This window comes from Neopelma chrysocephalum, unplaced genomic scaffold (genome assembly GCF_003984885.1).
Source record: "Neopelma chrysocephalum unplaced genomic scaffold, ASM398488v2 Primary Assembly neopelma1_69, whole genome shotgun sequence".
NCBI lineage: Eukaryota > Metazoa > Chordata > Aves > Passeriformes > Pipridae > Neopelma > Neopelma chrysocephalum.
The window spans coordinates 7,888,894-7,902,705 of record NW_020897729.1 but is presented as its reverse complement, the minus strand read 5'-3'; the positions used below and the strand labels follow the sequence as shown (position 1 = coordinate 7,902,705).

At 38.7% G+C, this 13,812-nt stretch overlaps 1 protein-coding gene across 4 annotated transcripts in view; it reads left to right on the top strand.

Annotated features, from left to right (window-relative positions):
• PRKCI (protein kinase C iota) overlaps nt 1–13,812 on the top strand; it is a 29,248-nt gene that overhangs the window by 4,568 nt on the left and 10,868 nt on the right. For 2 of the 4 annotated variants that reach the window (XM_027685923.1, XM_027685921.1), the window contains exons 2-7: nt 4,433–4,554; nt 8,905–8,994; nt 10,351–10,401; nt 11,568–11,653; nt 12,697–12,837; nt 13,651–13,705. In XM_027685923.1, the coding sequence (XP_027541724.1) occupies nt 4,440–4,554; nt 8,905–8,994; nt 10,351–10,401; nt 11,568–11,653; nt 12,697–12,837; nt 13,651–13,705 (538 nt within the window). In that variant the 5' untranslated portion in view covers nt 4,433–4,439. Of the gene's footprint in view, nt 1–3,292; nt 3,382–4,432; nt 4,555–8,904; nt 8,995–10,350; nt 10,402–11,567; nt 11,654–12,696; nt 12,838–13,650; nt 13,706–13,812 lie in introns of those variants that run through there. The other 2 variants (XM_027685922.1, XM_027685924.1) reach the window with 2 other exon arrangements.

Below are 13,812 nucleotides of genomic sequence, written 5' to 3'. Positions count from 1 at the left end.
GACTCTGTCAAAGCAATAGTATGTGAAATTCTCAGCTCTTTGTTTCACAGTCTCTTTAATCTACCTTTTCTTAAGGAAGTGGAGATGCCCCTGGCTATCAGCTGGCAGAAGCATTCATTTGGTCAGACAGTGAACTAAAAGGGGAATTGTTCTGCGTTAAAACCATTTATTTTTCTTCTGCTGGGTCAGTTCTAATCTCGATCATTTTCACGTGCTATCACATGGATTCTTGCTTTAGCAGAGGGAGGCTGTGGAGCAGGAAGGGAGAAAGCAGCTCAAGGGTGTGGGAGTGAGGAAAAAATCTGCTACACTGGGCAGGAATGCTGTCTCATGACACTGGTAATAATTTCAGAGATATTAGAATGTTTCTTTTGAGTCTTATCCGTTGACTTTTTCTCTGTTAATGCAGTTATCAGTTTAATAACATCACTGAGTCATGGAGGGTGTTGGTTAACCACTGTGAATACCTACAGACTAACAGGCTGAATGCCTTAGTCATGATTTATTTTGAGATATAAGCAAATTATTCTCTCCACTTTCTTACAACAGAAAGTCTCAAGCCCCTTTTCAGACTCACATTATCAAGTGGGTATCAAAGCCAAACACTTCACCTGCACTTACCCTGGAATGACTTGGAGACTGAGGATCGGAATGCTGATATCAAAGGCACCTTTTTCCCCTTTCCTCAAATAAACCGTCTCAAGATTAGAGCTGGATCGAGGATTTAATGGGAAATAGTGTTAATCAGGAAATGTTAATCTCTCCTAATTTCATTTTAATAGAAGCGTTTAAGTGGGTTGTAGAAGTTATTGGGAAAGTCTTGCTGGGAAGGTCTTTTCATCTTCCAGGAGGAGTTTCTGGTTAAAGAAAAATCCAAAAGCCAACAGCCACTTCGAAGCACAGATTTGTTCTTGAAAGGTTTGTGAATCTGATAGTTGGGATACTTGCCTGGGGCAAAGAGCCGAACCTGAATCCCTAAAACGTGGCTCTGGCCAGGAGCCCAATTGCTTTTCTCAGCCAAGACAAAGACTTCACACAGGACCCTTTGAAGAGTCTTTGTTTCATTGAACTGTGCAGTGCTAATTCTTTATCTTAAATTCATGAAAGATGTTAAAACAGGAAGGAAAATTTTCCTGAAAATGAGCAGAGATCATGAGAATAAGGGGGTGGGGAATTCCCGGAGACTTGGGAACTAGGGCAGTGGAGTTTGTCCACGTATTTCCTTCTCTGGAGTGAACTTTGCTTATCTTTCTCATAGGGCTGGTTGTTTAAAACGCTTAAAATAGTGTTACCAGTTGTAAAGAGTTAGTGTGATTTGTACAGTGTGTGTAATAGAGGGTCCTCAGGGAGTTTTTAGGAATTTATTACTCTAAAAGTTTACATAGTTTTTTGTTGATGCAGTAACAAAAGTATAGCAGCTCCAAGCTTATGGCACTGATCAGCATCTGTAATTACACCCATTTCAGCTCTCTGATGATATTCAAAGTTTGCCTTTTGTCTTATCTCGCTTGTTGTAGATGCTTTTTGTCAGGTCAGTACAAGTTGTTATATCATTAATACATGTTGTAGCAGCAGAGAACAGGTGGGAATAACACACTGCTTGTGCTCAAGGAACCCTGTAGAATTCATGCTGTTGATTTAAAGAAAGAAGCAAAACCAATCAAGTATAAGAACCATTTTTCTGTCATGATTAGAAATCCTAGCTTGTATTCTTTCAGTGCCTGACATAGGTTTTATGCTGGTTTTAGCTGTGTAGGCTGTAATGTAGGTTAGATTTTTAATATAAAAAGCAGTTACCAGTGCTCTGCCTGCCTTCAGTTTGACTTGGTTTGAATGAAAAATGCTCCTGACACCTCTCATGATACGTGTTAAACTTGCTTCTTTTCTTAATTTTAATGTAGTTGCATGAGTGGGAAAAGAGGGGTGAAAAAATTGAATTTTAATTGTAAAATCAAAATGTACCTCCATAAGGATTTCCAGAAAATTAACTTGGGTTGTCTGTTGATGATCAAGGAGAGTGTTCAGCATAAGAAAGCTTTGGTCTAAGCCTATGGAGACACTTTCATCCCTTCTTGCTGTTTCAACACTGGTTTACCTTTGCAAAAGTACATTTTTTTCCTGAAAAACTGATTGTGGGATCAGGTAGTTTGATACCTCAGACCTCCACGGGGGAAAGAAATGCTTTAAATGGTTGTGAGTGTCAGTGCCTGCCCCTTATGGTACAGAAATGACCCTGACACAGCAGAATTCCCCAGGAGTCCTGTGTGGCTTCATTTCAGTGATCTGTAATTAGACATTATCAAAAGCCTTAATGACTGACCCAGGTATGTGATAAATATATGGGTATGTAGATAATATGTATAATGTATCTGTATTTCCACATACATAATATGGGGTACATTAGGCTGTTTTGTAGATGTTGCTTGTGGAACCTTTTTTATACTTAATATCATCGTTTTCTTTTAATATTGCTCTGAGCTAGGGTTCTCTGAAACACTGATCAGTGTTTGGTATAGCAGAGGAGATCTTCCAAATTATCTAATAATTGTCTGATACATGTCCTGTTGGAGTTATTAAGATAGCAATCTAGAGAATTTGCTTAAATTCTAAAATAATTAAACTATCCTTTATTTGAAGGACTAAAATGTGAATAAACAAAGGAATGGTAAACTTTAGCACCAAATCAGTGGAGCTGCCAAGTAAGCAGTGCCTTATTTCCTTCCCGGAAAAACAGGAAATACAGGTTAAGGCTTTGCCTCCCAACACGGAGCTGCTCTGTGGGGGATGCCCTTGTGTCTGTGACAGTAACACGCTGTCAGATCCACCTCCATCAGGGACACAAACGTTGGAATTGGGTTCCCAGTTCTTGCTGGTTTTAGGGAGGATGCAAAGGGAGACCTTTGTGTTGCACAGAAGAGTTTGCTGTGGAGGGTGGACACAGTTGGGGCTTTCAAATGAAGCCTCATTTGCCCCAAATTGCTGTGTTGTGCCTAAATACAGGGCTCCAAGTGTTTTGTTTTGCATCTTGTCTCATGTGGAAAGATGAGGAGCAATTCCTCAACCCCAAACCACTTTTTGACTGCTTTATTCAGATTCCTGAAGAGGTATGGTGTCTATCCTGGACACCTCTATCCTATTTACTGGAGTCTTTCCTGTACCCAAACCAGCTGATTGTGCTCATAAATCCAGAAGCAGGCTCACTGTTCTTCTGGAGTGCTTAGAAACTGCTGGTTGATTTTATTCCATCTGCTGAACCTGAAGGAGCCTCAGGCCAGCAGTTTGTTTATCGTGTGCTCTCTGCACTCCGAGCGTCGTTCCGGTTCCGTGACCAAAACTGTTACATTAAGTCACCTCCTTGATCCCACTCTGCCCGTGCACAAGGTGATTTAAAGACATTTAACTTGCTGCATATGTACACTTCATTCTGGTAGAAAGCTTGATGTGAATTTTGACCAGATAAAAACTTTCTCCGTTGCTTTGGTTATTTTTTTCCCCCCACCAAACAGTCCTGGGAGCTGGCACCCACTGATGCAAATCCAACTAGCTGAGGTTTTTATGGGAAAATTAGTCCTGTAGCTCAGATATTAGGTTTAAATGAGGTGTTTGAGGAGGAGTGTGTTGTAAACAGCCTCCCACCTTCCTCTGAACTGTGTCTCCCAACTCCTTTGTTTGAGGAACTGAACCCTGAGTCACCTGTTCCCCTTTAAGGCCCAGACAATACCAACACAATTGGTCAGCATTTTATGCTAACATATTAAAAACAGGTTAACTCACTTTTAATCTCAATTATCACAGAAATACCCATTCTGCTAAACAGTAAAGTGATAAATTTGAATTCTAAGTATGTGGCTCTCTGTCAGCCTTCCCTTCATAGAGTGAAGCACCACTCTTGTTTTAAAGGCACTTTCAATGTTTGGAACATCCCCCCAAATCTCCTAGAAAACCTGTTTAATATTTGTCATTAATTTTTTATAACTTCTACACGATCAGAATTTAGTCGGAGAAGATGTGTATGTTTTTACATTTTGATATCTAATAACAAAATAACTGTTATAGAGCAAGTAAAACCAAAAATATGTTATTAACATTATTCAAAACATTTGCAGCATTTCATTCTTGAGTTTCCATTGGTGTAATATGTCTGATTTCTCTGTGTGGCTAATATCTGCTGCAACTCACTTCATAGTTATTTGAGCAGTAAATCTTAGTTTTCTGAAGCAGATACCTGGAGGATTAAATGTCAAGTAATAAAAATCACTTGGAGCCTGACTTTTCTATAAGAAGGGAACCTCTGTACTTCACTTTAACATTTTGGAGGGAGGCTGCATCAGGGGTGGGTTTTATATTGGTGGCATATGAAAAGCGTTAGAGGTGATGGTGAAGTGCTACATTTTGCAGTGTAATTTCTCAAATCTGTTTTTCTCTTGCTCAGGGACATCATGATAACCTATTTTGAACCTTCCATCTCGTTTGAGGGACTGTGCAGTGAAGTTCGGGACATGTGCTCCTTCGACAACGAGCAGCTGTTCACCATGAAGTGGATTGATGAGGAAGGTAAATCAATGCTCATCAATATGCTGCTCAACTTTCCAGCTTTTCTTTCCATCTTTTCCTTTCCCTCTGCCTTCTTATAAAGCACAGAAATGGTAAATCTGACTCCAAGAATTATGGTTATACAGTGCCTTTGTAAGTGCAGTTTAATGAAAAGGTGGTTGTTTCACACTGCTGAGTGTGTAACTTTCTCTCTTTTTAAACCAAGTAAGATCTCAGTGAATATCAAAATGTTAATTTAATGTTGGGATTTCCTATGAAGGGAACAGAAAGCACTCCCTTATACTGCTGAAGAAGACCGTGATTCCCTTTACATCTTACATTTTTGAAAAAGAGTTCAACTGACATTGAATTATACAAATAGCAGTATTTATCTAAAATATTGGTGCAACTTAATATATAGTTGAGTTGTACGTGTAACCAAAACCATTATATCTCGAGTGTTATTATCAGCTGTTACTTTAACAACCTAAAGTCTATTAACACATAGCTTATAATAAAACCTTTTCTAAATATTAAAAGGGAAATTACTTGTCTGAATGATGTATAGTTGCTTTTCATCGAAGTGCAATAACAACTTTAGCTGAGAACCTGTCATCTTTAGCACTTACAGTATCCATGTTAAAGTTTACCTTGGATGAAAAAAGTCCAGAGTCTGTTCTCCCTGTTCCTTGGCAGATGTCATCCAGTTCAGCTGTATGTGTACAGTAGTATTTTTTTTTAAAGGTTATTTGTAGGTCCTGTTTTCTCTGTGCAATCAGTTTATTCTACACGTAGTTTTGAGCCCCAGCAAAGACACATCTGGGTTGTGGGATGGCTGTGGAGTTGTTTTAGCTGATGCAGTACATAAAGGGCTGCAGTGTGCAGTGATTTGTTGGCCGTGGTTGGTGTTTGCAGGCAGCCATCAGCATAAAAGGTGCTTATAGAACTGTTTCCTCCCTTTCAAAATTGGACACCTGCCAGTTTATTTGGAGCTGAAAGCTAAACATGGACCAGAGCTGATTTTTGGAAGAGCCCTGTAGGCAGGTGTGTTGAAGATTATGTGGGTTTGGGAGTCTGAGCGGGGTGGGGGTTTTTATTTCCTCTCATTATGCCACAGTTATTTACACCAGGCAGATGCAGTACAGTAAAATGAAGTGTTTATGACTGATCATACAGCAGAGCTATTGGAGTTGAGCATTTACTTCACAATAAGCTGGCTGTGTTGTTTTATCATGAGGAGGATAATGGACTCCTCACTGCAGAGGAAGAGTCTGCAGTGTCTGTCATAGTAAGAAGTATATATTTTAATAAAAAATTTGTGCTGATTCAATAATTTATTTGAAGTCACAGTTTGTTCTGTCTCAATTTCTGTTCTTTAATTAGACATAAATTAAAAAAAAGGAATGCTGCAGTTTGACTGAATTATATTCATGTGTTCATAAAGGAATTAATTTTCATGAGCAAGCCGTGTTTGCTTTAATCATTGACTTACAGTTTAATGTCAGTGGAGAAAAAGTTAATTGGGTGATGAGGAGTGTATTCAAAAAAATCCTTCTGTCTTTATTGTGAGTAATTCTTGCATGAAAAATGCATGGTCTCTTGCCCAGACCCCTGCCTCCTCTCTCCACCACTCTGAAGTGTTTTCAGTTGATATTCTTTCTAGAAACCTGCTTTGCTTTCTTGGAAAATTCCTGTATCACATCCTCTTCACTAAAACTGAAGTTTGCTCTTTAATAGTAACGTGAGGAAATGTGTGTGCTGTGGATTAGTTCTTGTTACACTATTGCTCATGCTTTTTATAGTAAGACAAGATAAGGGATCTAAGACCTCACTGCTTCCTGACTGAACTGACTGTTCATGTGTGTGACTGAACTGGATTTACCTGGTCAGTAAGGCTTTTATTTGTCATATACTAAGTGTGGTTTTAGCCTTTGCAAGCTGAAAACATCCTGTGTAACTACTCCTGTGTCACAGAGGTAATGGCACACAAAGACAGATCTAATTTAGTTGAGTGGAATCACTTCCGAAATTCTCAGATGCTACTGGAAAATAGAATTAACTTGATTTGGTTTTAGACCAATTTCTATTTTATCTGTATATGGCTGATTCATCTTCCCTCTGTCTCCTGAAACATCCTGTGAGATGGGCACTGGCCTTGTGTGTGTCCTCAGTCTGTTGTTTCTTGCTGTATAACTCAAAAGTAAATATTTTCCTGCGTGTCCCAGCTGTCTTTGACTGCAATATTTGTACTGCTTGAGCTTGTTGAAAGAGATGTCTATAATCTTCTGTTCCTGGTTTGCTTATTCTTGAGACCCTCTTTTGCTTCTGCCAAAAGGAAACACAAAGCTGTTTGTACAGGTGTCAGAAACAAATGAAGAAAAACTGGTTTGTTGATTCCAGTAGTGAGTCTGAGTAAATAAGTTGTTCCTTCTCCTCCCTGTGCTCTGCACGATGTAAGTTTGTGGGGTGGGTGGACAGTGGGATGTTCAGGTGGGCAAATTGTAGGGAAATGGATGGAAAATGATGGCAGGTGGCTTCAAAGTCTCACCTGAGGGATTATGATGTGCAGAAAACAATAAAGGCAGAACGCTGCAAATGGACCATTTACATTTATGACTATTTTAGCAATAGAAAAGAATGGACAGAATCACAGAATGGCCTGGGTTGGAAGGGACCCTAAAGTTCATCCAGTTCCACCCTCTGCCGTGGGCAAGGACACCTTCCACTAGATCAGGTTGCTCCAAGCCCCATCCAGCCTGGCCTTGGACATTTCCAGGGATGGGGCAGCCACAGCTTCTCTGGGCAACCTGTGCCAGGACCTCCCCACCCTCACAGGGAAGAACTTCCTCCTAATACCCAATGTAAACTATTCTCTGTCAGTTTGAAGCTGTTCCCCCTTGTCCTGTCATTCCAGGCCCTTGTAAATAGTCTCTCTCTATTTTTCTTATGAGCTCATTCAGGTACTGGGAGGCCACAATAAGGTCACCCCAAAGCTTCTCCAGACTGAACAATCCCAATTCTCTCAACCTTTCCTCACAGCAGAGCTGCTCCATCCCTCTGATCATTTTGGTGACCTCCTTGGACTTGCTCCAACAGGTCCATGTCCTTCCTGTGCTGGGGAAAGAAACAAATTAGAAACAAAACAAATTAACTGGAAAACTTCTGTGGGATGAGTTTAATAGTGAGTTTAAATAGTTAATAGACTGTTGCCCATTAACTTTCAAACTATGGTCTTGACCAAAGACTCAGAGCAGTGAAACCTCCAGATTGGATCCAGTTCAGCTGAGATGGGAATTGTCCTGCCTTCCTTCAATTTACCACTTAAGGACACGAAAAGTAGCATTTCTTTTAAAAATTGGAAGTGTTATATGGCAGCAGACTTGCTGTATGGGATTTTGGCCAGAAAGATGCTTGTTCTGTTCGTGTTGGAGTACAAGCAGGCAGAGATAAATCCCTTGTTCTTCCACAGAACATCTTGTGTAGTTAGAGAGAGGGGGAAAAAATTGAACTAATAACTAGAAATATTTTCTTTCTTTTGAGCAGTGATGATTGAGATTCAACATTGTTTTAAAAATGTTTCAGTTGTAATTGTTAGTATTATTTTGAAAAAGGCTTACTGTTTTAGGGGGACAGTTTTTTTATAAGAAAACACAGTCTTGGCAGAGAAACCCTGTCATCAAATATTTGGCATGTAATTTAACCTGCAGTATCTCAAATGGTTGACAAAACTGCAATTGTTTTATAAAAAAGAAGAAACAAAACCAACCAACCCACACTTTTTTTCCTGCTGTGGTGCCCTTTCTTTAAGGGATTTTATTTCAAAAAAGTGAGAGTGTGAGAGAAGTAGTTAAAAATCAGAAAAATGGGGTGTTGTGCTTAGGTTATGTTATTTGTCAGAAGTTTTCATTGAGGTTTGAGAGGAGACTAGAGGTGCAACTGCTTTTGCACCTCTGGTTAAATTCTTGGCAGTGTTGAAGCAGCTGTGAAAATAGAATTGACTCTGTTCTAATTAAAAATCTGCTAAATAAAATGTAATCTCAGAAGGTTTTTAGGTGCAGGACCATAACCTGCACCCCCTGTACTGAGACGATCTATGACCATGCTTGTAGCAGACCAAACCAGTGATGTTTTGGGATGATGATCTGCTTGCCTCTTGGGAATATCCCATATTTTTATTTCCCCTGAAAGCATTCCATATGAATGTATTTTCAGATGTACTCTCTGAAGAGTGTTAAAAATAAATACTACCACAACTGAAAATGTTGTTCTGGTTTGTTACAATAATTATCTTAGAACCAACTGTGAGGGAACTGTGGAATGGCACAGAACAAATTGGGATGAGTGTTGTGTTGTTCTGTTATCTTTCCACAGGAGATCCATGTACAGTTTCTTCTCAGCTGGAGTTAGAAGAGGCCTTTCGGTTGTATGAACTAAACAAGGATTCAGAGCTTCTGATTCATGGTAAGGGGAAATTTGCTGCATTGCTGCTCATGTTTGTACCTGTGAAGAGTGGAATTCTGACCTTGCATTATCTGTGCCTTTTGCACGTCCTCCTTGGTTAAAGCCTGTGGTGGAATTGTGTCAGGGGGATGGTGATGACCTTGCACTGTGATTTTAGCTGTTCTTTATTAAATTAAGGGGGAGAAAAATACTCTGCTGGTAGTTTATAGATGAAGGACAATCTTCCTGACAGACTTCAAGGTCTCATCATTCATTCAGCCCAAGTGCCTGCATACACTTGCTGGCAGTGAATGGGAAAAGGGATGCAGTGCAGTTTATTTGTTTGTTTTATTTATTAAATTTATTTATTATCCTGCACTTTGTTATTGATGAGTGGTTTAGAGCAGTATCTATGTTAGGAAAAAAGTTAATAAGCTCCACTTGTGATACCAGATGAGTCAAAAGTTTGGCTTTTCTAAAACTAAGTACTTCAGTTTTAAACCCAATACCAGTTTTAAACCCAAAAATATTGTGCCCCTGTTTGATGTGGAATTGTTCAATTTTTATTTTTCAGGGTTATATGCCTATTTTGGCAGCTTCTGCAAAATATTTTTCTTGCTGTTAGTAAGTTTTTGCAAGTAGAATGTTGATCTTGGTTTAGATCAGATTAGAGCAGAAGAGCAGGGGATCATTGTGAAGTATTGTTTTGTTACATTACAGTGTCTTAACGTGCTCCTGCTCTTAAAAGGATGCAAAAAATCTAGTTCACCATCAGCCCATTTGAAAGGAAGAGGAAGCTTTTCAGCTTCCCACAGAGAGTTTTAAAATGTGGAAGAAGAGTGTAATCTGTTTGTAGATGTATTTCACTGGTTTTCTGTATATTACTTTACTTTTTGATCTGCCCTTTCTCCATTTATTTTGGTATTTGATAAGCTTCTGATTAAACTGGCACCAGGGCTGTCTCTCTGCAGTTATACTTCTCTCTGACAGTTCTGAAACTGAATAAACTGTAAAAAATGGGTAGTGTTATTGAAGCTAAATAAACTGGAGAAAAAAGGCTTATGTTGTCAACATCATATGTAGTTGTTGGGACACTGTCATATAATACATTTATTGCATTTGGAAATCTTGACTAACTGTGAAGATTGGTCACATGAGAAACCAGAATCATTATTTTTTTCTAGTTACTTTCTTTAGGAAACAACTTCATTTATTCTGCTTTTTGCTCGTATTTCTCATGTATGTAGGTTTTGTTGAAATGCAGTCAGTGTTGTCCTCCCATATGGCTGAATGCCTTTCAGGAGTGTTGTATTTAACCCACAGATTTATTTTCTGTCTGAAATAAAAATTAATCAGAAGTTAATGTCTTTGTTGCAGTGTTTCCTTGTGTCCCAGAGCGGCCTGGCATGCCTTGTCCAGGAGAAGACAGTAAGTGGGCATTTTATGTGAGAAGTACAGAAAACCAGTTCAGATTTCCTGTTTTAGCAGATTCTGATATTCTATGGTTTGGCATCCCACACTTATGAATATTAATAATGCAAATCTGTATAAATTAAATATTGAAAAGGAATAGAAAGTCTTGCTAAACTTAATGTTGTTTGTCACTTCTGACTCATTGTTAATAAGCATTTCACATTCCTGTTAACTATCCATGTCACTCTGCTTTCCTTGCTTTTGCCTTTTCTATCGTGACAGTTTTTTTATCCTATTCCTGTCTTTTTGGGAGTTGACAGATTGCTGGGTGACAAATGTAAGGCTTGTAACCAGTGGTAACCAGTGGTAATGACTTGTGTCACCATTTACAGATCTGTGGTTAATTGATTTAAAATGGATCTTTAGGTACTATCAGGAGGATTCTCTGAAAACCCCTAAGTTATGTTAGCTGATGTTCTAGACATTAGAGAGGTAATTTCCCCTCAGTCTTAAAGTTTTATAAAAGAGTGTGTATATGTTATGCACACTCACATCTGTCAGCTTGGTGTCCCAAGTCTCTGACAAATGTAAATGTGCAGTTAACTTGGGCAGAATGTCTAAAAAGAATGAAGTTGCAGGCTGAATCAGGAAGAGATTTGCAGCTCAGTGTGGTTTTGTATATCTTAGTTTTCAGTTTTCTTTCCTGATATGCCTCAAGTAAGAAAAAATAAAAGTAATGATTAAAAAAAAAACAAAACAACCAAACAGTGTCAGCTTTGGATCTAAAACACTGGAGGATTTGTCAAGCCATCATATAAATCAGGACACGCTCCCAAAATTCACATCCCTTCCTCCTTCCTCCTCTCCCATAACTCCTCCCCAAGTTTAGGTAAGGCAGGTGCATACTTTGCACACGAGTGTTTGTATTGTTTGGACAGCTTTCCTTCTCTTGGCTCACTGTTCCTTTTAATTCTGGAAAATCAGAATCAACTGCATTGATTGGAATATTCTATTTCAAATTTTCTCCAAAACTTCAAAAGATACTTGGAACTCTGTCTTCCTGTAAGGTGCAGGAGTGAAGCTTTACTCTGCAAATCCCTCTACACAGAAAGGTCCATGAGCAGCTGTTGTAGTTCTGTGTTTGTATTTGTATGGAGATAATCCTGTGTTTTTCCTCTTAGAATCCATTTATCGCCGAGGCGCCCGCCGGTGGCGAAAGCTCTATTGTGCAAATGGTCACACTTTCCAAGCCAAACGATTTAACAGGGTGAGACTCTTGTTGGGTACTTGAAGCCATGATACAGGGATGTCTTACTTTCATAATGATGATGTCACTGCCTTGAAAAGTTGTAAGGTAGTTTTATTCTCATTTTTGTTGTTTGTCTGTAGGCTTTTGGTAACCCTGTACTTTCAGGCAACTTAATATTAAATTATCAAGAACTTAAAATAGAAAAACGTACATTGGTTGCAATTTTCTTTACATATACTTCAGAACCATGATATCAATCATATTAAAGCTCCTGTGTTCCCTTAAAATTTTCCCAGAGGGCAAACTGAGTTGCTGGCATTAGATGTCTGTGAGCTGAAAGTACATTTTCAGTTCTTAAAGTTCTAGGGGTAAAAAGGCCTGAAGTTGCTTATGATGCATAGATTTTTCTTTCATTACTTTGGAGAAACATCTCAGTTTTCTCCTTTAAAACTGCCTTCTTCTGGTGCCATGTAATCGACTGAAAATAACAAACCATTTGGAATATTTTGAAGAAGCAGTGGTCGAATATAATTAGTGAAGGACCCAGAAGGTTGTCTGCTGTATTCAGAAAAAGACACAGCAGAAAACAAACCCAAAATATTTGAAAAAGTCAGGTCCCTTGACAGCTTCAATGATCTTTCCTTCTTCTCTAAGCTTAGTGTATTGTGTGCTTAATGCTTGAGATTGTCTCCACTAAACTTCATCTTGAGCATCCTCATATCTAACTTTGGCTTTTTTTTTGTTTTGTTTTTTGACCTCATGCAGGTCAAAGGCTGTCAAGGCACCATAGTTTAATCACTTTCCACTCTTGCCTCTGTAGGCACCCTGTTTCCATGGATCTTTAGAGTTGTGTTGTGACTGTCAGTGAGTTGTGATCTTCCCATTCCCGTTATCTGGTGGTTTAATGTGTTGAAGCTTTCGCTCTCCTGCCTTCCTCTATTAAGGACTCCTATGCCCAGAGAGATGAGATACACAGCAAATGAGCTTGGTTACTGAAAATGTGGCTGGATGGTTTTTATGGTTTAGTTTAGTCTTTAATCAGGGTTGGTTTATGATTGCAGAGAGCTCACTGTGCCATCTGCACTGACCGGATATGGGGCCTGGGGCGCCAGGGCTACAAGTGCATCAACTGCAAACTCCTGGTTCACAAGAAGTGTCACAAGCTTGTCAGTATTGAATGTGGCCGTCACACACTACAGCCAGTAAGTAAAACTTACCCGAGAGGTTGTCTTGAAAAAGCAACAACCAACCCATCAAACAAACAAAAGATGTTATGCTATTGGTTTTCCAATTGGTTTTTCACAGTAGATGAAACATCATTTTTTATGGTTAATGTGACTTTTACAAGAAAGTTTGGCATTCACTGAGCAGAATTAGTAGCAAGACAGGAGTCTGGTTTTCCCATCTGTGTCAAGTATAAGCATACAAGTGGCATTTATCTCATCCTTCACAATATCGTTACAAAGCACGTATATATGTACACACACACTATTTTACATCTTCAAAGTGAAGTACAGGTCAAATAAATTCTCTAACTGTCAGTTAGATTATTGGATTATTTCCCAGGAAGATGAAGTGTAGAAGACTTGACTTTTCTCCCAAAAAGTTCAATCATCCTTAGTTCTTAAGTCACCAGAAAATTTTATTACTGCTTCTGGTTTAATAAAGCAGACAGCTACAAGTCTACATTTTGTGAATTCTTTTGACAAATATATGTACTGCTGAAGTAGTTAAGTTTTTCTCACTTCTCATCTGCTATCCTTCTGTCCTATGTTGTACTATGTTGTCACTTCAACAGCTTCTGGAAATGTCGTAACTTCCAGAAAATAGGGAAAATAAGGACTGCAGTTGGGTTTTTTTATTGTTTAAGGGTTAGAGCAGCAATTATATTGACTAGTCAAGTTAAAAAGTAGCTAGATTGTATTCCTAGGGATCATTAATTTCATTTATTGACTCTAAAATAATGCTTCTCACACTTGGACAGTTTATTACAAGAATTCTGTACATATTTGCAGGAGCCAATAATGCCTATGGATCCATCATCAGTGCACTCAGATAATGTAGAATCAGGTAACATCAATAATTTTATTTCTTTAAATTATTGTAACTTGCTGAAACATGAACTTCGAAGTAAAATTATTTTAAAAACCCTTCTTTACTTTTTCGTAGAATAAGAA